Here is a 25,883-nt window from a genome sequence, read left to right on the forward strand (position 1 = left end):
AAATTCCAAGAAAGATGCAAACTACTGAAAGAGACTCAGGAAGAAACTAAAAATCTGAACCTATAACAAGTAAAAGGACTGAATTAGTAATTTTAAAACTTCCCACAAAGAAAAGCCAAGCCCTTATGACTTCACTGGTAAATTCTACTAAACATTGAAAAAGAACGCATATCAACAAAGATGCTACAAAAGAAAACTACAAATCAATCTTCCTTATGAATACAGATGCGAAAACCCTCAAGAAAATACCAGCAAACCAAATTCAGCAGCATATTAGAAGGATTATACATCACAACCAAATGGGATTTATTCCTGGAATACAAGGACACTTGAACATCTGAAAAATCAATCAATGTAGTATACCATGTTAATAGAATGGAGGAAAAAACCATATGATCATCTCAACTGATACAGAAAAAGCATTTGACAAAATTCAGTATCTTTTCACGATAACAGCTGATTTAGGAATACAAGGGAACTTCCTCAACATGATAAAGGCCATATATGAAAAAAAACACAACTAACATTATATTCAAGGTGAAAGACTAAAACTTTCTAAGATCAGGAACAAGACAAAGATGTCCACTTACACCACTTTTATTTAACATAGTACTGGAAGTCCTAGTCAGAGCAATTAGGCAAGAAAAAAAATTAAAAGGCAGTCATATTATAAAGAAAGAAGTAAACTATCTCTATTTGCACATAACACAATCTTGAATATATAGAAGTCTTAAGGAACCCAATAAAAAACAATTTGAACTAATAAAAGAGTTGCACGGTTCAAGAATCAACATACAAAAATCAACTGTATTTCTGTACACTAACAAAGAACAATCCAAAAAGGAAATTAAGAAAATAATTCCATTTACAATAGCATCAAAAAGAAGAAAATACTTAGGAATAAGGTAAACAAATGAAACATGAGGGGCTGGCTCCGTGGCCAAGTGGTTAAGTTCGAATGCTCCACTTCAGCAGCCCAGGGTTTCACTGGTTCGGATCCTGTGCATGGACGTAGTACTGCTCATCAAGCCATGCTGAGGTGGCGTCCCACATAGCAGGCTGAGAAGGACCTTCAACTAGAATATACAATTATATACTGGGGGGCTTTAGGGAGAAGAAGAAGGAGAAAAAAGAGAATATTGGCAATAAATGTTAACTCAGATGCCAATCTTTAAAAAGAAAAATGTGACTTACACACTGAAAACTGCAGAACGCTGTTGAAATAAATTAAAGATCTAAATAAATGGAAAGACATCCATGTTTGTGGATCAGAAGACTTAGTATTGTGAAGATGACAATATTCCCAAATTGATGGATAGATTCAATGCAATCTCTATCAAAATCTCAGCTGGTTTCTTTGCAGAAATTGATAAGCTGCTTCTAAAATTCATATGGAAATGCAAGGGATCCAGAGTAGTCAAAAAAAGTCATGAAAAAACATAAAGCTGGAGGACCTACACTTCCTGATTTCAAAACTTACTAGAAAGCAACAGTAATCAAGACAGTGCTGTACTGGCATAAGGATAAGCTTATACATCAGTGGAACAGAATTGAGAGTCTAGAAATAAACTTTATACATGTATAGTCAATTGATTTTTGATAAGGATGCCAAGAAAATAAAATCAAGAAAAGACAGACTTTTCAACAAATGGTGCTGGGACAACTAGATATCCACATGCAAAGGAATGAAGTTGGACTCCTACCTCCACCATACATAAAAATTAACTCAAATGTACCATAGACCTAAATTTAAGTGCTAAAACTATGAAACTCTTAGAAGAAAACATAGGAGTAAATCTTCATGAACTTGGATTGGGCAATAGTTTCTTAGATACAAAACCAAAAGCATAAGCAATAAAAGAAAAAAACAGGTAAACTAGATTATCTCAAAAATTAAAAACTTTGTACTGCAAATGTATCATTAAGAGAGTAAAAAGGGGGCTGACCCCGTAGCCGAGTGGTTAAGTTTGCACACTCTGCTTTGGCAGCCCAGGGTTTCACTGGTTTGGATCCTGGGCGCGGATGTAGCACTGCTCATCAACCCATGCTGAGGCAGCGTCCCATATAGCAGAGCCAGAAGGGCCTACAACTAGAATACACAGCTATGTACTGGGGGGCTTTGGGGAGAAGAAGGAAAAAGAAAAGAGTAAAAAGGCAAATCACAGAATGGGAGAAAACATTTGCAAATCAAATATCCTATGAGTCTATTATCCAGAATACATAAAGAACTTTTACAACTCAACAATAAAAAGACAACCCATCTAAAAAATATGCAAAGGATTTGAATAGATATTTCTCTAAAGAAGATATAGAAATAGATAATAAGCACATGAAAATATGTTCAAATCATTAGTCATTAGGGAAATGCAAATGAAAACCACAATAGACACCACTTCACACCCATTAGGATGGCTAAAATCAAAAAGAAAGATAATGACAAGTCTTGGTAAGGACATGGAAAAATGGAACCATCATTCATTGCTGGTTAGAATGCAAAATGGAGCAGTCACTTTGGAAAACAGTCTGGTAGTTCCTCAAATGTTAAATGTAGAGTTACCATATGAACCAGCAATTTTACTCCTAGGAATAGCCAAAAGAAATTAAAATATATGTCTACAGAAAAACTTGTACTCAAATGTTCATAGAATTATTCATAATAGCCAAAAGTCAAAAAGTGGAAACAACCCAAATGTCCATGAACTGACGAATGAATAACATGTAGTATATCCATACAATGGAATTTTATTGGGCAATAAAAAGGAATGAAATACTGATACATGCTACATCATGGATGAACCCTGAAAACATGCTAAGTGAAATAAGCCAGAGACACAAAAAAACACACTGCATGATTCTATTTAATCATGAAATGTCCAGAATAAGCAAATCTATAGAGACAGATATAGATTAGCGGTTGCCTAAGCCTGGGGCACGGGGATGAATAAGAAGTGACTGCTAATGGATATGAGGTTTCTTTTTGAGGTGACGAAAATGTTCTAAATTTAGATTTTAGCTTTTGTTGTACAACTCTGTACTGAAAAACACTGAATGGTACACTTTAAATGGGTGGATTTTATGGCATGTGAATTATATCTCAAAAAAAAGTTTAAAAATACTATCTGAGCCTGTACCCCAAAATAAGCAATATTCTTTTCTAAATTGTAAGCATGTGCAACTGTGCTAACGTACTAAGCATTCACAAATTAGAAAATAAAAAGTGATATTAAAAAAAAAATCTTGGTTGACGAAATAGGTAATGATTTCAATGCTTTTCATTTCTGGGAGTCAGAACAGTGACACCATCGCCCCCAGCAGCTACTGTTCTCAGCTCACTCTCTATGCCAGGCTCCCCCTTTACATAATCAACTCCTAACAACAATGCAAGGCAGGTACTCCCATCATTTCCATTTTTTCCAATGAGAAAATTGAAGTTTAAAGAAACAAAGCAGTCTAAGGGCACCAGAAGGAGAGGCAGGGAACTTACGCCCTCCAAGCCCTACTCTCACACTCCCAACCCTACAAACTAAGTGCCTCCTCAGAAACACACAGAGGCTAACTCCTAGGAAGCATGCCTCTTGTTTGTTTGGCATTTCATAGGAGATTAAAATGCTCCTAGTAAGGTAGAAATTGAGTAAAAACGCAGGGAAAAATTCTTGCTATTTGACCAGTTGGAAATTTGGAATTCATGTTCCTGGGGCAAATTGAGAGGCAAAAGCCTCCCAACAAGTAGCAGGGAAACCAGCAAAAGAAAGAAGAAATCTGGGAGCAGGACATGATCAGTAGCCAACAGTAGGGACTGCCCAGAACAGTGCTTTGCATGCAGCATGTGCTCAGTAAATATTACTGAATGAATGAGTGACCCTAAGCACCATCCTGCCCTGGAGTGGAGGTTTGATTCAAGGTGGAGCCAGGCTGCACTAGGAAAATCTTCAAATTCAAAACACCAAAACCCTTAGTGGGAAGAGGCCAGAGAGATGGGGTCTGCCCTCCTGCAGATTTGGAGTTGGGTCTCTGAAGGGACACAGGCAGTGTGCACTAATACAGGGCACCATCGAGACCAAGAAGAAAGGCGAGAGGCCAGCTGTGGATGATTCTTCATGTTACAAACAGCCAAGCTCAGAAAGCAGTCCTCTGCTCAAAAGATTGTGAATCTGAGCAATGCAACCAGCAAAAGGTATGAATAAAGAAAAGTTGGGGCCAGCCCCATGGCCGAGTGGTTAAGTTCGCATGCTCCGCTTTGGCGGCCCGGGGTTTTGCCGGTTCGGATCCTGGGCGCAGACATGGCACTGATCATCAGGTCACGCTGAGGCGGCATCCCACATGCCACAACTAGAAGGACCCACAAGTAAAAATGTACACCTATGTACCAGGGGCGCTTTGGGGAGAGAAAGGAAAAAAAAATTTTTTAATCTTAAAAAAAAAAAAGAAAAGAAAAGTGAATTCACACTGCATGTCAGGAAAGAAAAAGGAATCTCACAGGGTCCCCTGCATGTAGGAGACGGCCCTAGCCAGAAAAACAGACTAGAGCCTGGAAACTCTCTGAAGTTCAGAGGTAGAGCTTCAGGGCCAAGGCTGCTGTCCTACCTCTTCAGGGTGCTGCTCTAGCTCATGTTGCCCTTAAAGGTTGAGCAAGTAGGTGTCCAGCTAGGACAAAGGGTGTGGTAGCTTCCCTGGAGATATGCCTGGGACATAAGAGTGGTCAACAGCTTCCAATAGGCACACGGATTGCTCTGATTCAGGAAGGGACAAGGTGGCAAAAAGTTATCAGGGTCCGAACTGCTGATTCTTTGAGAAGTGGGAGGCTAGGGAGAAATGTCTCCCTATACTGGTCTGTGAGAAAAGCTGGCTGCAAAGCAACATATTTAGTGTGATCCCATTTCTTTAAAAAAGTATGTGTGTCAGTCCTCCGGTAGCTGGTGGAGAGAGTGGGCAGATTCAAGATGAGGTATAAGGCGGATGGTGGAGGAACCATGAGCACAGCCAAGGAAGGCACAGGTGCCGCGGCCAGTGTGATGGGTGCAGCAGGTAGCACCAATGACTAGGGCAGGTCAGGTGGTCCTGGTGGCCTCGGAGGCCCTGGCAACCAGATGGCCCTGGGGACCCCAGCAACCCTGATGGCCTGGGCAATACCAGAGGCAATATAGGAGAGGAAGATGCAGCCAGTGGCACTCCCCAGATCAAGCAGGCACCCCATGCACCAGGGCCTGGTAGAGAAGCGGTGCCCAGTGGCTGGAGGTCCAAGTAGTCTACCGCTCCAGTTCACCTTCACTGTGCCTCTCCCATCACCCACGGAGGCAGAGATCACCCTCCAGTTTCTGACCCCAAACACTGAACTCCAGGGGCCAGCTCAGAAGGAGTTCAATGTGAATAGCAGCATCCTAGTTGTCCTATTGACTGCTGCAGACCCTTGCCAACTCCAAATTTCCAACCCCTCCTGTCTTGACCAAATTTCCCTGGTGGTGCAGACCCTGCAAAGCTTTGTGCCCTCATCTTTCACTAACCATCAGCAGGGAAAGGGGGCTAAGTTTACTTTGGGTCCCCTCCCAGGCAGCGCATCCTTCTCTAGAGCATTGATTTCTGGAGTAGCTGCCACTTTATTATTCCAGCCTAATATTTTGCTAGTAATGGCCCTTAGGTCTCAGGGTCCACGGGTTTTGTTTAGTGATTAAATGTTTATTACTACAGAAAATAAAACTGAGCTACTAAAAAACAGTGTGTGCATATGTACACAATAGATTCATGGATGTAAATGCATGGAGAAAGATTTTTAAAATATGCACAAAAAAGTAATGATGCTAGAAAAGGAAGTGGAAATAGAAGTTTTACTCAATATATGACTGGATTGTTTGAATATTTACATCAAGAATATGTTCATATCTTACTTGTATAATTTTCTAAAATTCCAGAAGAGTCTCATCAACACAGTTAAAACCCCAAAGTACCCAGACATATCGGAAGTCAGGAGAGTAACATTAAAAAACGGATGCCAAGAAAAGATCATGGGAACAAAGACAAAGAACAAGCCTCACTGGCAACAAGAGCACTGCTCAGGCAAGATCACTGAGAAGCATGGGGGCAGCAAGATCCAAAGAGCAGTGAGAGCTACCTCCAGGCAAGACTCCTTTCCAAGGTCGCTGCTGAGTGTCCATCATCCCAATCTTGGGGCCCCCACTGTGCCCCTCCCTGCTAGAACTCAGTAGCCCAGGGCTCCTCTGTGACCTAGTCTGGAATAAGAATATAGTAAACTTGCCCCCACCCCCATGCCCCAGTCATGCTAAGCAACCACACAGTTAGCACCATGATCAGTGGTATCATGGTCACCTGAGGGAAGCCACCACATGGAGGCTTTCCTGTCCCCACCTCCCAATGCACCTCCAGTCTCTCCCTTCCATGTCTCTCCTCCCTTGATGAACTTAGCCAGACCAATGAGGTCAGTCCTGGGGGTCTCTGTTACATCTGTCTGGAGGCCTGGACTTTGCCTCCCAAAGGTGTGGCTTATGCTGCTAGGTTTTGAGAGGCTTGCCCTGCAGCCAAACTGGCAAGGGAGGCCTTCCTATGAGTCCTGTCATAGGCTGATGGGGCTGATGTGGACTACTGGGCTTGCTCCAGGGTGTCCTTCCTGCATACCTGCTTAGAAAGAAGAAGCTGGCAGCATCCTTATGGAAGATCCCAGCAGGACAGATCAAGCCTCCAACTTCAGGAGAAACACCTAGGCCGACTCATTGCAAGGCTTCTCCACAGGGGGGCCACAATTCACCAGGCCAACTCCGAACCTCATCCTCCCCTGATGTTTCTTAAAGGGTTATACAGAGTTCCTGCCCTTGAGAAGCCTGGTGGGTGAGCCCCAGTAACTGTTGATAGCTGCTAAACACTGTTCTACCATGAGACAAGGAGGGAGAAAGCCCCTTCCTGCCCCTACCCCCACCACCAAGCTTTTGGACTAAGGCAAGAACCACAGCAAAGGCTCCAATGCCATCGTGAGAGCACACTCATGGAATACAGAATGGGACCAGAGGCCAGGACCTGGCTAGGGAGCAAAAGGAGTTGGGTAGAAAAGAGCAAGCACACTCATGGTCCCAGAGCAGAAGAAGGGGACTCCAGAAGCAGGCTTCTAGGAGGAAAGGCTGCTGCTAGGCAAGGCAGCACCCAGGGGAGTCTGAGGGGGTGGAGTGGAGTCAGAGCCTAAGGCTGCTGGCATATATGCTCTCCTCTTCCTGAACAAGTAAAAAATCAGACCCAGGAGCCATCCTCCACTCTTTGGGGCTTGTGCCCTGGCAACTACTCTGGCCTACCTAGCCCCCTCTCACCTGGATACCAGATTCTCCAGGGTGTAAGGAAGAGAGTCAAAAGGGCTGCATGTAGAAGAGGTTTTAAAGGGACGCTTTGACACATTGGCCAGCAGCAGGGATCCTGAAGACAACCCCTGAGGGTAGACAATGGGTTTTCCACTTAGTGGGGGTCTGGTGGAACGGCCTTTGGCCAGCAGTCACACCTGTCATTGCCTCTACTCTGGAAGAACCCTGGGAAAGAGACAGGAACTTGACTGTGCATCCAAAAACATGTCTTAAAAAGTGCTGCTGCTACTTCTCTTCCTCTCTTCAGGGTGCCAGCTACCATTCTGGTGTCTTCCCACAGTGGCAGGGGCAGCAAGCTAGACAGACACCCAGAAGAGGGGAGGGGTGGTGAGCTCCTGTCGGAGCCCAGAGGAAAAAGCCAGGGAGTGGTCAAAGAGGACACAGGAGACAGACTCCATCTGAACAACCAGCCCAGCAGTCACTGCAGGAAGACATCCTAGCTAGAAACAAGCCGTGTATTCTATTGCTGGAACATGTCCCTTCGCTCCCACTCATGCTTCTGGTCCTCCACTGAAAAAGAATCTTCTGCTTCTTGAACATTAGCCTCAGGGCCTTTGCATGTGTGGTCCCTCCAGCATAGAAGGCTCAGCCCCCTTGCCTCTCCACCTACCTGCTTCCCTGATTCCTACTAACCTTTCAGACACATCCCACACATGTATCCCCACCCTGGAGTCACTTCCTCAGGACCCTAGTTCTCAAGGCTTCTGGTCTTACACCTTTAATAGCACTTTGCTTTGTGTGTGATAATGTCAATCTCTCCCATTAAGCCCTTTCTCCTCAAGAAGAGGGCTGTGCCTTCTTTGCTCACCACTACATCACAGACCCTGGCACAGTGCCCAGGAAGGAGAGGATGGACAAGGTTCCATGAGCCTGGGTCCCTTAAGGTGGCCTCCCTGAGCCTAAGAGTACCTGAGAGTTGTCCCCAAGAGAGGCACCTGGCAGAAGCCACCTATCCACTGGCCTTCCCCTTCTTCTGCATACATAGCTAAGGGATCCAAGGAGGTCATGAAAATGATAGGTGATCCCAATAATGAAAATGGACTAGCAAGAAAAGCACAATCCCTTCACATATGAAAGTAGAGCCTAGGATGAGCCTGTAGGGTCAGCTCTAAACCAAGGCAGCTTAGCTCTGCGGACAAATAGGGACTGAAAGCCTTGGGACCCCAGGAGGTCAGCCTAGAAAAGAATGAATAGGTCGCTGGCAAAACAAACAGCTGGAGAGGTGGCCCTGGGGTCAGTCTTGCCTTGAAAGAGGAGAGTGACAGGGAGTAAGGGGAAGAAAAGTGGTGAAGATGAATTAACTTTCAGAATTTTCCCCAAGTTCACCTCTTGTCTTAGCCTCTCCCACCCATCTGTGGAGGCTGCCTTCCGGACCACCTCCAGATCTACAGAAGGGTCCTGTGCAGGTTAAGTACAATGCAGCCCCACCTGCACTACAGATCAGAGCTGATGCTGCCCCTGGCCCACATTGAGCCTCTCAGAGTCTCTCCCATGAAAATCTGAAATGGGAGAGAGAAAGGAAAGCAGGGAAAGGGTGTGTGAGTTTTGAGTTGCCAAGATTCCCACCAGGTACCCTGTAGAAACCAGAATCACCAGGCCTCAGAAAGAAGCAGCAGGGAAGTCAAGAAGAGAAGCAGGGGGAAAAGGGGACAGTGTCTCTAGGCCTCATCCCTGTTTGAGACCTGGCTGTAAATTACTCTTGGCCTCTGAAAGACACACCACTCTGATCTTATAATGTAGCCCCCTTTTTGGCCTCAGGCTATCCAAGTTGGATTATGATATTTCCCACCAGAAATGTTCTTTGACCAGCCACACACTGCTCAGCTGCTCCCACTGATCTCAGGGCCCTGGGGAGCCCTTCCACCTAGGTCTGGGAAGAGGCTCCATTCCCCCAAAAAAAGACTTTTTAGGATCTTTTATAGACACCAAACAAAATCATTGATATTCCTGTCCTCAAAAAGTCTTTAATGTCAGATTATTTCATCGTGGTACAGGCTCAAGTCTTCCCAAGAAAAGAAGTCCTACAAACCCAAAATTAAGTACTAGTTCAGCCAAAGGGAAGAGAAAGTGAGGGGACAAGTGATGGCACTCTGCATAGGAGGTGAGTGGAGGTGCCTGTATGGAGATGTCCACTGGGAGTTGGAGGCCCTGAGCTGGAGAGAGTTTTGGGAGCCAGCAGCATGTGGCATCTTTTATGCAGAAAGCCCTGATGGGGGGAGGGCTAGGAGGAGGGAGAAGAGATATGGCTCAGGTTGAGTCCTGGGCACCTCAGGCAGGCAGGGCAAGTGGCACCACAAAAGGAATTGACAAGTAAACAAGGAGGTGCTACAGAGACCAGGAGAGTGTGGTCAGAAGGGTCTGAGCCCACAAGGAGGTCCAGGCAGCTAAGGACAAGAAAATGTCCACTGACCTGGGCCATTAGATTGTCCCTGGAGCCTGGGGAGGAAGCAGGTCAGGTGTGTGTGTGTGTGTATGTATATGAGCAGCCATCACCTGAGGCTCAGGCCTGCCCATTACAAAAGAAATCCTGCCCAAGCCGGCCCTGATGGCCTAGTTGTTAAAGTCCAGCACTCCAACTGCTTCAGCAGCCCAGGTTCAGTGTTCAGTCACCAAACCACACCACTCATCTGTCAGTAGCCATGCTGTGGTGGTGGCTCACACGGAACTAGAAGGACCTACAACTAGAATACACAACTATGTATTGGCACTTTGTGAAGGGAGACAAAAAAAAAGAGGAAGATTGGCAACAGATGTTAGCTCAGGGCAAATCTTTCCCAGCAAAAAAGAAAATCCTGCCCAAGGCCAGCAGGATACTAGCACTCTAAGACCCACGGGCTGGCACCAGAGAAGTTTTGCTGCTCCTTTCTCTTAACTGTGTGGCTTTGGTTGAGCCCTTCTTGCTCACCCAGACTATCCACCTAGGCTGCCTATTGCATTTCCACTGTGAACTCACAGCCTGCACAGACCCTGATATACAGTGGGGTTAATAAATGCTTGTTGAACGACCAAACATTGAACAAAAATAAACGATGAATAAAAATGTTGGACAAAGAAACAACCTTCTCAAAATGAGTCTGCATCTTTTGAGAGCAAAGCCTTCCCTGGGGATAAAGCAGTGTCTCTGGAGAAGTTAATGTGTGGTGGGCAGGTGTTGGTGACGCTGTCAGTATCCTACACGTCTAACTCCCCACCTCCAATGGCATGTTATGGAATAATAACCATAACCACTTGACCAGCACACTTGACATCTTATGTGGCTGTGGGTCTTACCCCTGAAGGCTGTATACTCTGGGAGGGCCTAGAGCATGCTGGCTTGTTCACAAAGATACCTGCTGTGTCCATGGCAGTGCACAAAAGAAAGGACTATACAATCTCTATCCTTGTTCCCAGCTGCACCCGAGCCTCTGGACCTGGCACAGGGTGACAGTAGGTTGTTCTGAAGACTCTCACTGCAGCAGAAGACTTCCTCGAAGACTGCATCCAGTGGGGCCTGGGTTGTTCTCTTCTGGCCCTGGAGCCTTATATCCCAAAGCCACCCTGAAACTGTCCCCTGCTCCCTACCCCCAGTGCACTCTACCCAGGGGCGGGGAGGGTGCCAAGCAGACCAGTCTTGCAGACCAGATACCTGATCCCTTCACTGGACACACAAAATTTCCTTACCCCAAAGTGGCCAGGGAGGCTCACCAACCAGAGCCCGGGGCTGGGAAACCCAGGCTCCTCCTCTTGGTCCTGCGCTGCCTTGTTATCAGGTTCTTGGAAGCCCAAATTACCTCTCCAGCCTCAGTCTTTCTATGGTCTACCAGTGATCCTGACCCTCTACTGGCCAGAGCTACACAGAGGAAAAAAACACTGTATAAGCAAAATCACGTAATTACTATTAAGTATCGTTACTATCTTTTCAAAAGCAATGCACATCTTTATCTGAATGTCTTGTTTTTTCCTGAGGCAACAGTAGGGACTAAGGAAAACGAAAGTGAGGGAGCCTGACCAAGGCCCACGTCCCTGAAAACTTTGCCAGGAGGTCCAGCCTTGATTGCTCCTGAGGTCACTGCCCCTTCATTTCACTGGCCTGAGAGTCCCAGAATACGTGCTCTCATGGGAGCACGGGGAACACAGGACGCTTTCCAAAAAGGCAAAGCTTCCAGTTCTCTCTTTCTTCATGCCTCTGAAAGCAGATTCTCAGCACAGAGACACAGAGCAATAAACCAAGGTCTTGGCAACTGAAAGGGGCTGTGTCGCCCCCAAGGGTCCCCACCAGGCTCTCTGAATTAAGGATAGGGAGGACATTTTTTCATTCCTCACTCCATACTCAGGGGTATAGAGGTTTTTACCATCTAGAAAAGGAGCTTGTTGTTTGGCATTTGTCCCTGGAGCCCTGGATGGGTTTCCCAGGGCTCCTCACACTTGACTGGGTACCTGGGTAGGGACAGTGCAGAGGCTATGTTCCTGCTGCTCCTCAGTCTCTGTGTTTCCACAGCTCAGACAAGCCAAGGTATACACCACAATGGCCAGGGAGGTGCCAAGTACCAAGGAGAGCAGGGACCTCTGCGGGTAGGGGGTCTCTACCACATACCCTGATAAAGTGGGGAGTAAGAGATAAGGTGGGGGGAAGCAGTGTGGCAGACCTGGTCTATTGGGAGCATCCAGAGCAAGCTGTCCTGTTCTGTCTTCTTCCTTCCTGCCTTTCTTCCACAGGCTCAGCCTGCATCATAGCACCCCAAAAGCACCCTGAGAGGAAACCACTCCTGCCCTGGCAGTAAGCGCTAAGCACTATTATTTGCAAAAGTGCTTTTAGTACCAGAGGGGAACAGGGATGGATGCTTGGCCACTGGGAAAGCCCTACTCCAGTCCACTGGCTTCTGGGCCAGCTCCATGTGCCACAGCCTGCATCCAGGGCCCTGGGTCCAGAGAAGTGCACGTCCTAGAGTCAAATTATGGAATCTCTACCCCAGTTGCCCATGAGCAGATCACTACAATAGAGCAGAAACCCCAGCCCTGGAGCTCCCTCCCTCCCTCTTCCCAATCCCCCAAATCTGCCAAGGGGACCCTGTCCCCCACCACTGTCCAGCCTTCCTGGAGTTTCATGAACACAAGTGAGGGTCATGAGGCAAAGAAACATACTTCCCGTAACAAGGGGGGTGTTTTCTGTGGCTGTAGTGGCCTGGGCCTTGGCCCTGACTAGCAATGGATTCTGAGAGCCTGTGGGGGTGGGTCAGGCCTTTCAGGTGAACTCTGGTCTGAAGCCCAAATTCTGTATCTGTTTTAGCAGCTGTATGTGAAGATGAGAAGGATGGACCACAGTGGATCCTCTAAAGCCCCCAGGCATCCCCCACTGAGTCAAGCTCCTAGAGGGCAGGGACTATACCCCTTAATCAAATTTAACTCAAACATGCTCTGTGGCAGGAAATAGGGATGCTAATCTACCTGTTCACCTTTATAGCCTTAGCCCTGGGCAGGAACCAGGCACCAGCTGGCATTTAATGCCAGGCCTCTTGCTGAGTGCTCTCATTTGCAGCATTTCGTTTGATAAAATAAATATTGGTTGAATTGAATGTACTTGACTTGCCCTCTTGGAACCTCAGTATGACCTCAGTCTCTTCCTCTTCCTTATCTCTTTCTCAGGGTACTTGTAGGACCAGGTGGCATTAATATTAACACATTTGCAGGTGAAGTGCTACTTTTCTTTTCCAGCCCAGACTTGAATGCCCAGCTGCCTACCTAACATCTCACTTGGATGCTTCTAAAACATAGCTTGTCCAGGAACAAACTCCTGATCTTAGGCCCCATCCCTGTTGCCTCCAGTGTGCAACAGATGCTCAGACCAATACTCGGGGATCCTCCTGACTTCTCTCTTTCTCTAACTCTTCATAGCCAACCCTTCAGCAATCCTTCTGGCTCTACGCCCAGAATATATTCAGAAGTTGAGCACTTTTCAGCACTTTCCTCCCTCTCCCTTCTCTCCGCCATGCCCTCATCCTGGTCCAGTGACCATCCTCTGACATCTGAATACTGTCCAAGCCCCTCATGAGCTCCCTGCTTCTGCCTTTGCCCCTCAGCCTTGGCAACACTTTAGCAAAACATGCATTTACCATTTTGTTTCAGCAATCTTACTTCTAGGAAACTATCCCATAGATACACTGGTAAAAACACAAAATGATGTGTAGACCAGGTTCCTCACTGCAGTGCTATTTGTAAGAGCAAAAGCCTGGACCTAGGCCAATGTCCATGGATAAACTGTGGCACGTCCACATGGTAGAGCACTGTACAGATGCAAAAAGGAATCAGGAGGATTTCTACATTCTGCTATGGGGTGATCTTCAGGATATATTATGTGAAAAAAGCAAAGTACAGAACAGTGTGTAGAGTCTGCTACCTTTTATATAAAAAAGAAAGGTAAATAAATGTATATTTTCCCTTATATTTCCAAAAGGAAACAACGGGAAAAACTGATAAAAATGGTTTCTTATCAGGGAAGGAAGAGAATAAGATGGAAAGGAACAAGATGGAACTAGACTTCTCTCGATATACCTCGTATTATTTGGAATCACAAGAAAGTTTTACATAATTTTAAGAAAATTAAATCAAAAAGAAAAAAGTATGGTAGATGGCATTGTTGTTCTCAATTCTTTACCTTCTGTGGATTTCTGTCCTTTGCCATGTGACCTTGTAATTCCTCCCACTAGAAGTGGAGTATATTTTTCCAGTTGTGGTAGACTTGATTTTCCAAAAATGGTCTCAGCAAAATTTCCAGTCCCACATGCTCTCATAGAATCTGAACACTCTCAGTCATGGATTCTCAGTTAAGAAATGGAATTCATGCCTTCTCCTCTCAAACCTGGGCAGGACTCTGTGACTGGCTCAATGAATAGAATGTGGCAGAAGCAACAATGCATGTCTTTTGAGAGTAGATCATAAAAGGCAGTACAGCCTCCACCTGGCTTCCTCTCTCCCTCTCTCCTTTTCTCAGGACACACTTGGATCTCAGCAACCACATTGTGAGGAAGCTCAAACTAGCCCACATGGAGAAGTACCGAGGCACCCAGCTAATAGCCAACATCAATTATAAGACATGTAAATAATGGAGACATATCAGCTGATTCCAGTCTCAGGCCTTCAAGTCTTCTTGAAGCTCTAAGCACTGTGGAGCAGAAAGAAGCCATCCCATTGTACCATGACTGAATTCCTGACCTACAGAATCTGTGAGCAAAATAACAGCTGTTTTATGCTACTAAGTTTTGGGGTAACTTGTTACATAGCCATAGTAACTGCAACACCACCCCTTAACTTTGGGCTTAACTATGAATTGCTTTGATTAAAGGAATGTTAGAAGATGTGTGATTTCAAGCAGAGGGCTGAAATGTGTTGTGTGTGGTTAGGCAGGCTCTCTTGGGTATCTGTCATCACCAAGGGAAGAACATGCCCTGGCTAACTTGCTGTCCAAGGAGAATGAGAGATACGTGGAGCAGACCTGGACTCAACTGCAGCCTGGAGCCCAGCCTGGATCAGTGAATTCTAGCCAGCATGCAGATGCATGAGAATAAAAAATTGCTATTTGAAGCCACTGAATCTTGGCTGATTTACTGTGCAGTATGATGGTGGCAACAGATAAGGGATCAAAAAGCAATCCTTACAAACCAAACACAAACTAGAAAAAAGGAGCTTAACAGTATATCTTCTTAATGGCATAACCACTCAGAGAAAGATCATTTCTAATAACTCTAAAACATAGAAATTTCACTATACATCCCTGGAAAGATATAAACTAAGGACAAAAGAAACCACAAGGAAATCTTAAACTACAGTCATTGGTATTATTGTTAGTAAAAATATCTATATTATTATTTTGAAACAAATACTCACATATATATATATATATATATATATATATATATAAAACATATTCTATATATGGCAAGGTTTGTTTGGATCCTGATTTGAACAAACCGACTCTAAAAAGTCAATTGTGAGGGGCTGGCCCCATGGCCTAGTGGTTAAGTTTGGCATGCTCTGCTTTGGTGGCCCGGGTTCAGCTCCTGGGCGTGGACCTACACCACTCATCAGCAGCCATGCTGTGGTAGTGACCCACATACATAATAGAGGAAGACTGGCACAGATGTTAGCTCAGGGAGAATCTTCTTCAAGCAAAAAAAAAAGAAAGAAAAAAAAAGTCAACTTTGAATTAATCAAAGAAAATTGAATATGGACTGAGTATTAGGTTATGTTAAGAAATTACAGTTAACTTTGTTGGCTGTGATAATGTTATCGGATTAAAATAAAAACATTTTTTAACTATTTGAGGTACATCCTAAAGTATTTATGAGTGAAACGAAATATTTGCATTTTGACTGAAAATATTCCAGCCAAAAAAAAAGTTGGAGGAATACAGATGAAACAAGTTGGCAAAACACTGATTATTGTTGACACTGGGTGATGGTTTCACAGGAGGGGGTTCATCATGCCGTCTTTTCTCCTTTTATGTGTGTTTGAAATCTTCATCTGCAGAGCATTTGCTGTTCCTAGGGACATCTACCCTACAGAGCCAAAGGCCAATGTACCCCAAAGAGAGGCCAGCATCACATAGCTAACCAGGGAAGAACAGGCCTGCACAGGGGTTTCCTCTGAAGTGCACAGGGGCTGCGACAGCTAGGGTGCAAGGGGTGGTTGCCTCTCCAATCCAGCCCCGGCTCTACCTCGGTTCTCAGGTGGCACCATCCAAAACCCGAGCAGGCAAGGCCTCGGCCTTGAGAGCTCAACACTGGCCACTGAAGGTCAGATACAAGGCTTTAGATAGTAGGCTCACAGGGCCATAGGAAGGAGAGAAGTTCTCACAGCATGATTTCTGAAACACACACACCGCCTTAGTTATTACCCTCAGTTCAGGGTACAAAGTCAGGACCCAAAAGGGTCTTACTAGGTTGGAAGGGATCTCCAAGTACAACCAGGGAAGACATGGCAGAGACCCATGCAGACCCTCACAGATTCACAATCAGGTTGTACAAGCCTAGGATGGACAGACTCAGCCTTCATGCTGAGATACCCAGCATGAAGTCTGGACAAGTGTGGAGTGTAGTGCCAGAGAGCATTCAGAAAGGTGTTGAAAGGTGTTCTCAGGCTGCATGAGCGAAGGTCCCTCATCCTTCAGACTGCATCACTCACAGCCCATGTGACATGCTGAGCCCTAGGCCCTGTTCTCTGAGCCTCCTTGTCCTCAGGATATTGACAGCCTTGGGCAAGGCAGCCCAGGTCGGCAAGGGTTTCAGAGTCACATCCCAGTCACAGGAGCTGGAGAAGTCAAGTCTAGAGAAGACCAGAGTTGAGGAGGTGAGAGCACAGAGCTCCTGTTAAACCTGTGAGCAAATAAGTCACCTATACCAGAAGGCAGAGTCAGGACCAAGAGATAGGAGGTATAAGGAAAACCATTTCAGACAAATAGAAAGAAAGAACTTCCCAACAGTGCAGTCATCTACGTGGGAGGAACTGAAGGCCACTGACCACTGGGGTAGTCACACCAAGGAAGAGCTCCTGCCTTCAGGGAATGAGACCAGACATTCTGGTATCCCTTAGGGGTTAGATTAGATGCTCAAAATAAAAGGAGGACAGAGCAAACATATCATGTGCTGAAGCCACACCACGCTCCAGAAGGAAGTGGCCTCACATGCCAGACCTTGACATGGGAAGAGACCTGGCCTGAGCCTAGAGAACCCTGAGAGCTGCAGAAGAAACTGCAGAAAGCACCACATCCATCTCCTCACTCTACAAGTGAAGGAATCTGTACAACTGCCCAACTGGAGGGGGCAGAACTAAAGTCTCCTTCACGCTGGCCCTTTCCATGCCCCACCCTCCCCCACAAGAAGTGTCTGCCAACCCCAGCTCTCCTGGAAATCATGGGCACACTGGCTGCTGCCAGAGCACCTGTGGGATAGGGGTGGAACAACACTCAGAAGATAAGCAGCCAAGCATGGATGGAAACAGAGAGCCTGCAGTAAGCTCTGCAGGCCCAGGCAGGAGCCTTGCTGGCTGGCCAGCCAACCCAGCAGAAGAAGGCCAGCAACTTTTCAAGATCCCCTGCCTACCAGGAGTAACCGAGAGGCAAGGTGCCAGCCAGTCGCTCCCCTGGCTCCAGGCTTGATTGTGAGGTCATCTTGTCCACTCTGAAAGACCTCTTAAGAAGATGGCAGAGCAATCCTCTTCATTTAAAGCTGCTTCTAATTAACCTAAACACTGTGGGTTGTACTTGTTTTCCCCCCTCAGTGGGGCTGAGGAACAGTAGGAAGCATCACCCTCCTTTCTACTATTCTGTCAGAAGCTATCAGAGGTGGAGGGGACTTTGGAGATCATCTAGTTAAATCTCTCATTTTACAGATGGAAGTAACTGAGGACCTCCCCAACGTGTACAGCCAGTTTGGGGTACTATCAGGATTAACTAAAACCTGAGTTTCTGACCCTCAACCAGGATGCTTCCACTATTCTTCATCCCCCACCCTACCCAACCCTGTCCTTTGCTCAAATATCCTACTTCTTGATCCTTTCCCATCCTCAAAGCCCTCCCCATCCTCCTGCTAAATTTTCCATCTTCTCAGAGTAGGAGGCGGGGAAGTGATGTGGTTCTCCAGCTGTGCTCAGTGATGGCATTTCAGTTTGCTAAAGTCAGCTAGCTAGCTGTTCTTCTAAATCTTTCATATTAGACCTTTGGAGTTTCCAACAGAATAAGTTAATGTTGTGAATGTGTTTTGTAAGCTATAAAACACCACAGAAATACGTGCTCTACTATTTTAGACTATGAAATAATACACCCCCATTTAATCAAGCTCTCATTTATCTTACCTCTGTGAGACAAAGAAGGCAGGAGCAAACTCTAATGTAAGGAAGTTGAGGGTAAAGATCAGAACAAGTATCTCTTTCTTTCCCAGCCGACTGCGAGCCCCTTGAGGGCAGAGCCCATTTCATGCTCCTTCCTTTGTTCCACAGATTTCACCCAGGGATATGCATACAGTAGGTGCTCAGCAAAGGGTTTCCTGAATATATGGATAAAATTTCACTTTAAAATCCTCCTACTTCTAGAAAATCCTACTAAATTTAGTAAAGTCCTCTCCTACTAGAATTGAATTGTAGAAATCCCTCACAACCAATCTCATATACAAAAAGTGCAGGCAATCCTTATTACCTACCTGCATACACCAATGTACCAAACGTATGGGAGTGAGTATCGGAAAACTTTCTCACCTTCTCTTTCTTCCAAAGCACCCAAATGCCCCTCTGGTTCTTCCAGCATCCTTGGAAGGGGCAGTTCTCTCCCCGAGCCACTGGCACTGGAGATCTACGGCTCCTCTGAGTACAGGGGGCAGTCCCAGATGAGACCAGGTGGGGTGATCCTTGTGTGAGCTCATGGACAAACTTCCGAGGCTGTCTGATCTCCTCAATGGTTGGGACCAAGTCCTCCTACATCCCCTTAGGGAAAATCTCTTTTTCCTCTTTGGCCCTGACAGCAGTCCTATCACATCAGGGGCAGTCAGCCCTCTCTAAACAGATCTGGATTTGATCCCAGGGGTGACCTAGAGTTCCCTGGAGGTTCCCAATATGCCTCCATGTGACACTCTTGTTATAAAGAAGTGGGGATGCCAGGTAAGGGGTCTCTGCTAGAGCAAGGCTCTCTTCAGAACCCTAGATTCCCCTAAGAGCAAAGTACAGGAAGGACAGATCAGAGCAGCCCTGTGACCAGCCTGGGGACCCAAGATACAGCACAGATGAATCAGGGAGCATGCTCACACCCTCCATCCCACAGGCAAAGCTGACCAGAACCTAAAGTATAAGACACATGGGCTGAGAGAATGCCACGGGGCAAAAGACACCCACCAGAGGCCCAATCTGCAGGAAGGGTACCACAGGGGGTAGGATATCACAATCTCATCTCCCTTACCAAAGGCAGGATCCCAGAGGCCGGGGTCCCAATTCATTCCCCAACTACAATCAGCTTCCACCACTATGCTGGTGAATGGAGATGACACAGGGCCCTGCAGGAAAGGAGCCTGAGCAAGTCCCACGAATGCAGTATCAATACCAGCATGACATGCTTCTGGCCCCAACCGAGAGGCCCAGAGCAGGAGGCCCCACAGCTAGATCGTCCACCAAGTCCCAGCTTATCAGGAGGGCCTCAAGTCCTAAAGTGACACTCGGCCCTTGCTGCAAGCATACAGCCTGAGCCACCATTTCACCATTTAAAAAAGTAAGTGCCCAGGCAGGAAGGATAAATAAGGCCAGGACAGATGGGGCCCGCAGGAGCTGCACAGCCAGGCAGGTGGAGTGAGGATAAGTGTGTGTAAAACACCCAGCAGAATCACTCTGAGGAAGCACACATGCAGAAGTGGCATTTTATTGCACATCGGCCTGGGCTCCGAGAACAGATTCCCTTCAAGTAGCCCACACATAGCAAGGTTTGTCCCTCTCCACCTCCATCACTAACAAGAGGAAAGGGCCCCTTTCAAATGTGCAGGACCTATGAGAAGGGAGACTATATATTGAAGCCCCAGATCCTATCTCCTAGTAGCCTGCTACTTACATATACAGAGAGGGCTCCCCCAAGCTGGGGTAAAAAGGCCTGACCCAGGGGCTCCGAAAGCTTTGCCTTCTTAAACTCAGAACCAAACCCACTCAGAGGAAGAAGAACTTTAGAAAAAGAACAGAAAAGTGGCCCACTGCATTGTTCTCTGGCTCCAAACTAGCCCAAAGTCTGGCTCTGCTTTCAGGGAACCCCCCGTCCCTTCATGTCTGAAGCCCTCAACAAACTCCTTTTCAAAAAGCTAGAATTTCTTGGCCAAAAGAAAGAAATGTGAATCTAAATGGCTTCTAGATATAATTCCCAGGTTAAAGGGAAAATATGGGACAGAGGAATATCTTAAATGACACTTCAGAGATATAATCAGCATAATCCAGAATATGAGAAATCACAGGACAAATGATACAGTTCTCCAATAATAAATTGCAAGGGGTGAAAATGGAGAAGGAACTTACAGATTTAAAGAAACTGAAGAGATGTATCAAACAAATGCAATATGTAGACTCTGTTTTGATGACAATTCAAACAAACCAACTTTAAAATAAATTCAAAAGATAATTAGAAAAATTGAACCCTGACTGGATATTTGCTGAGATTAAGGGATTGTTATCCTGTTTAGATGTGATCATGGTGCTGTGGTAATGTTATACAAAGCCCTTATTTCTTTTCATTTTTGCTGAGGAAGATTCACCTGACTGCTGCCAATCTTCCTCTTTTGTATGTGAGCCACCACCATAGCATGGCCACTGACGAGTGGTATAGTTCTGTGCCGGAGAACCAGGCCTGGGCCACCAAAGTAGAACATGCTGAACTTAACCACTAGGCCACTGGGGCTGGCCCTAAAGCCCTTATTTCTTAGAAAGACACACTGAAATATTGATTATAAAATGTTGGGACGTCTGGAAGTTGTTTCCATGGGATGTGGGAAAAAAGGGAGATAGATAAATTTGATCAGCCATGAGTTGATGATGGCTGTGGCTGGGCAATGGCAACACAGGAGTTCATTAGCTTACTCTCTCTACTTTTATGCATGTTTGAAATTTTCCATAATAAAAAGTTTGTTTCTTTGTTTTTTGCAAAGATAGCCTTTTTCCTCATAATATCCCCATAACTTTTTTTTGGATTGGCAGTATCTTATCAGTCTTACTAACACTGGGAACAGCTATATTATCGAAGCTGCCCCTCTCTCCTTGGCAAGGAACACAAAAATGGTTGCCCTCTTTGGGTGAAATTTTGACACCATTCAGATGTTAGTTCACTTACTACAAGCCTCATGACATGCCTTTTGTGAGAATCCAGCCACTTGGGCCAAACACGATTTCTAAACAATAAAGAACCATTATTTCCAAGCTTGACAATTGTATCCTTTCATTTTATCCTTATAAATTAGTCCCCCATTTTTCCACAGCCTGACTGTTAGCTGATATAATACAACAAGTCTGGCTAATCCCAGACCAGAGATATTAGGCCTGCCAAACCAATTTATTTTTATTTTTATTATTGAGATATAATTATGACAAATTGATTTTGAGAAAGGAACTTTGGGTGTGGTTCTCAGAGCAGCCTTGCCAACCTTCCAGCAAATGACCATGCTCTCTGTGCCCAGTTGCCTTTGGCTCAATATGTCTTCATGGCATGTGGGCTGGAAATGAGTGAGAGGCAACCTCAGGGATGTCAACAGGTAATGAGAAAGAGGAGTCTAACCTGGCTTGCCCTAGCCCTCCTCCACACCCCTGCACTCAGCCTCATTCTCTATCCACTGTCCCTGCCTGTGTAGACCATGCTCTTCAAGCCATTTCTCCCTCCTTCCACCTCCCATAACCCCACCATTTTTCCATTATGCCTTGGGTTTCTCCATCTTTTGAAGCCTGGCTCTGACTCTGCACTCTTCACTTGACAACCCTTCCATAAGCACTGCTTATTTGACACTTCTCAGATACTAAGCTGCCCATAGTGTCACTCATAGGATCCTTCCATGATTTGGCTCTTCAAGTGTTGCGTGACCAACCAGACTGTGAGGTGCTAGAGGACAGGGGAGCATCTCTGTCCCTTCTAGACCCTCTAAAAAAACCCAGCACAGTGCTTGCTCTTGATACTGGTATATACATCTTGGCTGATTGACTACGGATCAATTTGCAAATGTCAAAACATGTGCAAGTCCACAGGGCTGATATAGATTAGATGAGGTGCCACTAGTCTACATGGCTCCTTTGTGGGGTTTTTTGTTTTTTGTTTTTGGTGAGGAAGATTGGCCCTGAGCTAACATCCATTGCCAATACTCTTCTTTTTTGCCTGAGGAAGATTGTTGCTGAGCTAACATCTGTGCCAATCTTCCTTCACTTTGTATGTGGGATGCTGCCACAGCATGGTTTGATGAGCAGTGTGTAGGTCCGTGCCGGAATCCAAACCCATGAACCCCAGGCCGCTGAAGCAGAGCTCATGAACTTAACCACTATACCACAAGGCCAGCCCCTGTGCAATTTTTTTAAAAGGTGCTTTCTGGGCTACTGAAAAAGTTCCATCTTGAACTGGTGATGTGTCATGGGTGTGTGTATAGGTGAAAATCCCATCAACTCGAGTATTTCACTGTACATCAGGCACACCTCCATAAAAATAAGTGAAGGAATGAAGGAACGAAAGGTGCCCCTTCCTCTTGGAGGATGCAGCCCATACCAGGGCATACAGCTTGGAGAGTGGAGCCTGAGACAGAGTTCAGCCTTCCCTGATGGCACTCCTTGGGAAAAGCACAACCTATATAACTGTACACGTGACCCTGAGACCAGAAGCAGAGAGCCCTGTCCTGAGAGACTCTCCAATGCCCAAAGTGCCATATCATCCAAGTGGGCTAAGAGGCTGCACTATGGTTTGGTGGTGCTGCTAGTCACAGGATTCAGGTCAGGTTTTTCAGTCACAAATGCTGGAGCTGCCCCCTCACAGAGCCCAAGTTAGCTCAGTATGAGGATGAAAAGACTAATTCAGCCTGGGGTGACAAGAGGTAATATGCCAACAGGAAAGAGCCAGGAATAAACTCCCCCAGAACCTCAGTTTCATTCCCCTCTGGATTTAGTAAAATGATCTCCCCCTTACCTGACCCTCTACCTACCTCTACGAAGTTTCCAAATGCCCTCAAATTCACAAGGTTGCTTGAAACTGAGCCAATACGCTTTCCTGAATGCCCAGAAGCACATGCCACAGGGCTTTTTCTCCATCAGTGGACTAATCTGTTCAGCAGCACCTTAGAACAGAACATGCTAACTTTGGCATCGGGTACCTGAGATGCTCTGGTGAGAGAAGTAGAAGCCATTCTGATGCTGAAGGAGAGACACACCATGGAGGTGTTGCGCTCAGCTGAGGTGCTGTAACAAGTGGAATATTAGCTGGAAGAGTAAATCCTATCTCTTAAACGCCCCTAGTCCTGAGCTTTGGTGACAAATAGCCAGCCTATGCCCTGAGCCTGACAGCCGTAGGACCTTAGCACCACAGGCCCATGTGTGAGCCCTGCCCACAGCCAGAAGTGAATTATGTGATTGCTAAACCCAGCAGGAGCCCATGATTTCCCCTAACCAACGGTAGTTCATGGGTCTGTCCTATAGCAGAATGCAAGGACAGGGTAGAAATGAAACACTGAAAAGGAATACAAGCAGTAGACACCAGCCTCCTTTCTGTCCCTCTGAGCTGCCCAAGTCTTTCAAAAATTTCATATGCTTGGTTCTGCAACATCAGATAAACTACAAAGCAGTCTGTTTGGTTACCAGAAGAGAAATGTCAAATTCCCCATATAGAGAACTCCCAATAACAAGGTGTTTTTCCATTCAGCTGTAGATGCTTTCCCATGGAGGGAAGCACTAAAGCCCGGGTGAGCCTCCCTCAAGCTAAAACTCAAACAGCAGCTCAACACGCAGCAAAATGGACAGTATTTGCAGTGCTAAGAACCGTGTGCTACCCAACTGCATTACTGTAATAGCTAATGTAAAATGGGCAAAACCCACCTCTAAAAGGGATGCTCACAGGCTGGCCTGTCTGCGGCAGGTTTCAGGCTACGGTGAGCCTTCCGTTACTGTTAGTTGTCTAAGAAATGACTTCTGAGGATATAAACACATGAGAGGCACAGCTGGGCAGTTGAAGAATCAAAAAAATATGCTCCCTCACAGTTTATGTGCTCCCACACAGAAAAGCCAAGGCAACGTTATCAGCAGACTCACATAGAGCCAGAAACAGCCCCCCCAGTTTTGCTATTCCTAGGGCCTATTTGGTGTAAAGATAATGCCTTCCATTTTATCCTGTTGTCTCTTGGTAGCTTTCCTGAGTTTTCAGTCTACTGATTTATTATATATCAGCATTCCCTTCCACTGCATTCACTGCCACTTGATTGTTGTTGTAAGACCTCAATTGGCATACATTTTAAACAAGCTGGCTTCACAGTGTTTGGTCAGATATGTTCTGTTTAAAGTATTCTATGTGGGTTTCAGCATTCCTGCTGGTTTCTAAAGTGGTAATCTAAATCATAAGGCAACAGGAACATATTTGATGCTAGATGATTCGATAGCATTTTTGCTTCACCCCAAAGTGTTTCACTAAACCTTGGTGAAAGCACACGACCCTGTTAGTACTGTTGAGCCTAAGTAAGTACCTTTTGGTGTCCAGTGGCATTTTTCCTTCCTCTAAAGATGATTATAGCCACTAAATGCCTGAGGAAAGCGCATGACCAAGTTCACGGTTCAACTATTTTCATCTCTCTCTGTTCCTGGCAGTGACACTTATCTTCCCCGACAGCCACTCCCATTGTGCTCTTTCCTTGGCCCAACACAATGGACACATGCAGACACCAGCAGACAGAAAAGACGTTTTCCATCCCACTGCTCCCCAGTGCAGAGGGACCAGGCTGAGGTTACATAAGCCCCTCCTGAGCCCGGCGTTGGGGGTAAGCGAATTTGGGGGTCGTGACGGAGTCACTGTCTGCAGGCCCCAGCTGACCCTGAGCTCACCATCCTGCCTTGCCAAGGCGGGGCGGCTAGACAGGGAGGGCCGCTTCCCGCGACCACCCGGCTCACCCCAATCAAGCTGGGTTCAAAGCGCGGCCGGACGTCCGACCTCGCTGTCCAAACTAGATCGCGGGGTCGTGGGCCCCGGCCCTAGCCTCAGGCAGTAGCTCTCCGCCCCCTGGGCGTCGCGCCGCGCGCTTACCTGCCCGGGCCGGGGCCGGGGCTGGGTCCCGGGCCGGGGCCGGGTGGTCCCGCGGTCGCTCGCGCCGCACCTGCTGCGGGGAGCTGTCCGCCGCCGGCCGGTGCTGAAGGCGGCTTTCCTGCTCCGGGGCCCGGGCCGGGGCCGGAACCTCCGGGAGGCAGCGGCCCGTCGCCAGCGCCGCCCTCCAGGCTGGCCTCGTTGCCCATGGCAGGCAGGCGGGCGGGCGGGGTCGGGGTCGCGCTGGGCCTGGGCCGGCGGCTCCCTGGAGGCTGCTCACACGCTCGACGCCGCCGCCGCCGCCGCCGCCATCTCCCAGCTCGGCTCGCGCCGCCGCCTGCCGGTGCGCATGCGCTTGCGCGGCCCGCGCACCCCTTCCCTGCACACGCACCCCCCCCCCCCACCACCCACGCGCGCGCTCTCGCCAGCCGGTGAAGACGCTTGTCCACCAGCCAGCGGCGGGGTCGCTGGGAAACAGCCGGCGGCGCCAGCGCATGCGCCCTCCGAGACCGTCACGGCCGGCGTGTTCTACCTGGAACCCGGTAGGGCTTGAAGGGAGCCTTCCACTGAGCCAGGATGGAGGGGCACGGACCACGATAAGGGGCCATGGGGGCGTCGCGCCGTGCCTTGGAGTCAGTGGCCCTTCCTGCCCCGGGGAACTTGGGAATGGGTGCTCTCCTTTGGAAAACCTCAGTGCCCCAGCTAACAGGCTTCGTGGGGACAGTCCTCGGAGAGGGGCCACCCAAGTGTGCCTCAAAGGATGTTTAGGAGTTGGAGGCAAATGAACAAGGGTG

The 25,883-nt window shown here is 46.9% G+C and overlaps 1 protein-coding gene across 2 annotated transcripts in view; it reads right to left on the bottom strand.

The window, feature by feature from the left end:
- BSN (bassoon presynaptic cytomatrix protein) overlaps positions 1-25,423 on the bottom strand; it is a 98,520-nt gene extending 73,097 nt beyond the window's left edge. For both annotated transcript variants that reach the window (XR_006517643.2, XM_044754961.2), the window contains exon 1: positions 25,093-25,423. Coding sequence is in view for 1 of the 2 variants with exons in the window: in XM_044754961.2 (XP_044610896.2) it covers positions 25,093-25,298 (206 nt within the window). In the remaining variant the exon portion in view is untranslated. The remainder of the gene's footprint in view (positions 1-25,092) is intronic.
- Positions 25,424-25,883: the final 460 nt, after the last annotated feature.

The sequence above is a fragment of the Equus asinus genome, chromosome 21, assembly GCF_041296235.1.
Source record: "Equus asinus isolate D_3611 breed Donkey chromosome 21, EquAss-T2T_v2, whole genome shotgun sequence".
Taxonomy (NCBI): domain Eukaryota; kingdom Metazoa; phylum Chordata; class Mammalia; order Perissodactyla; family Equidae; genus Equus; species Equus asinus.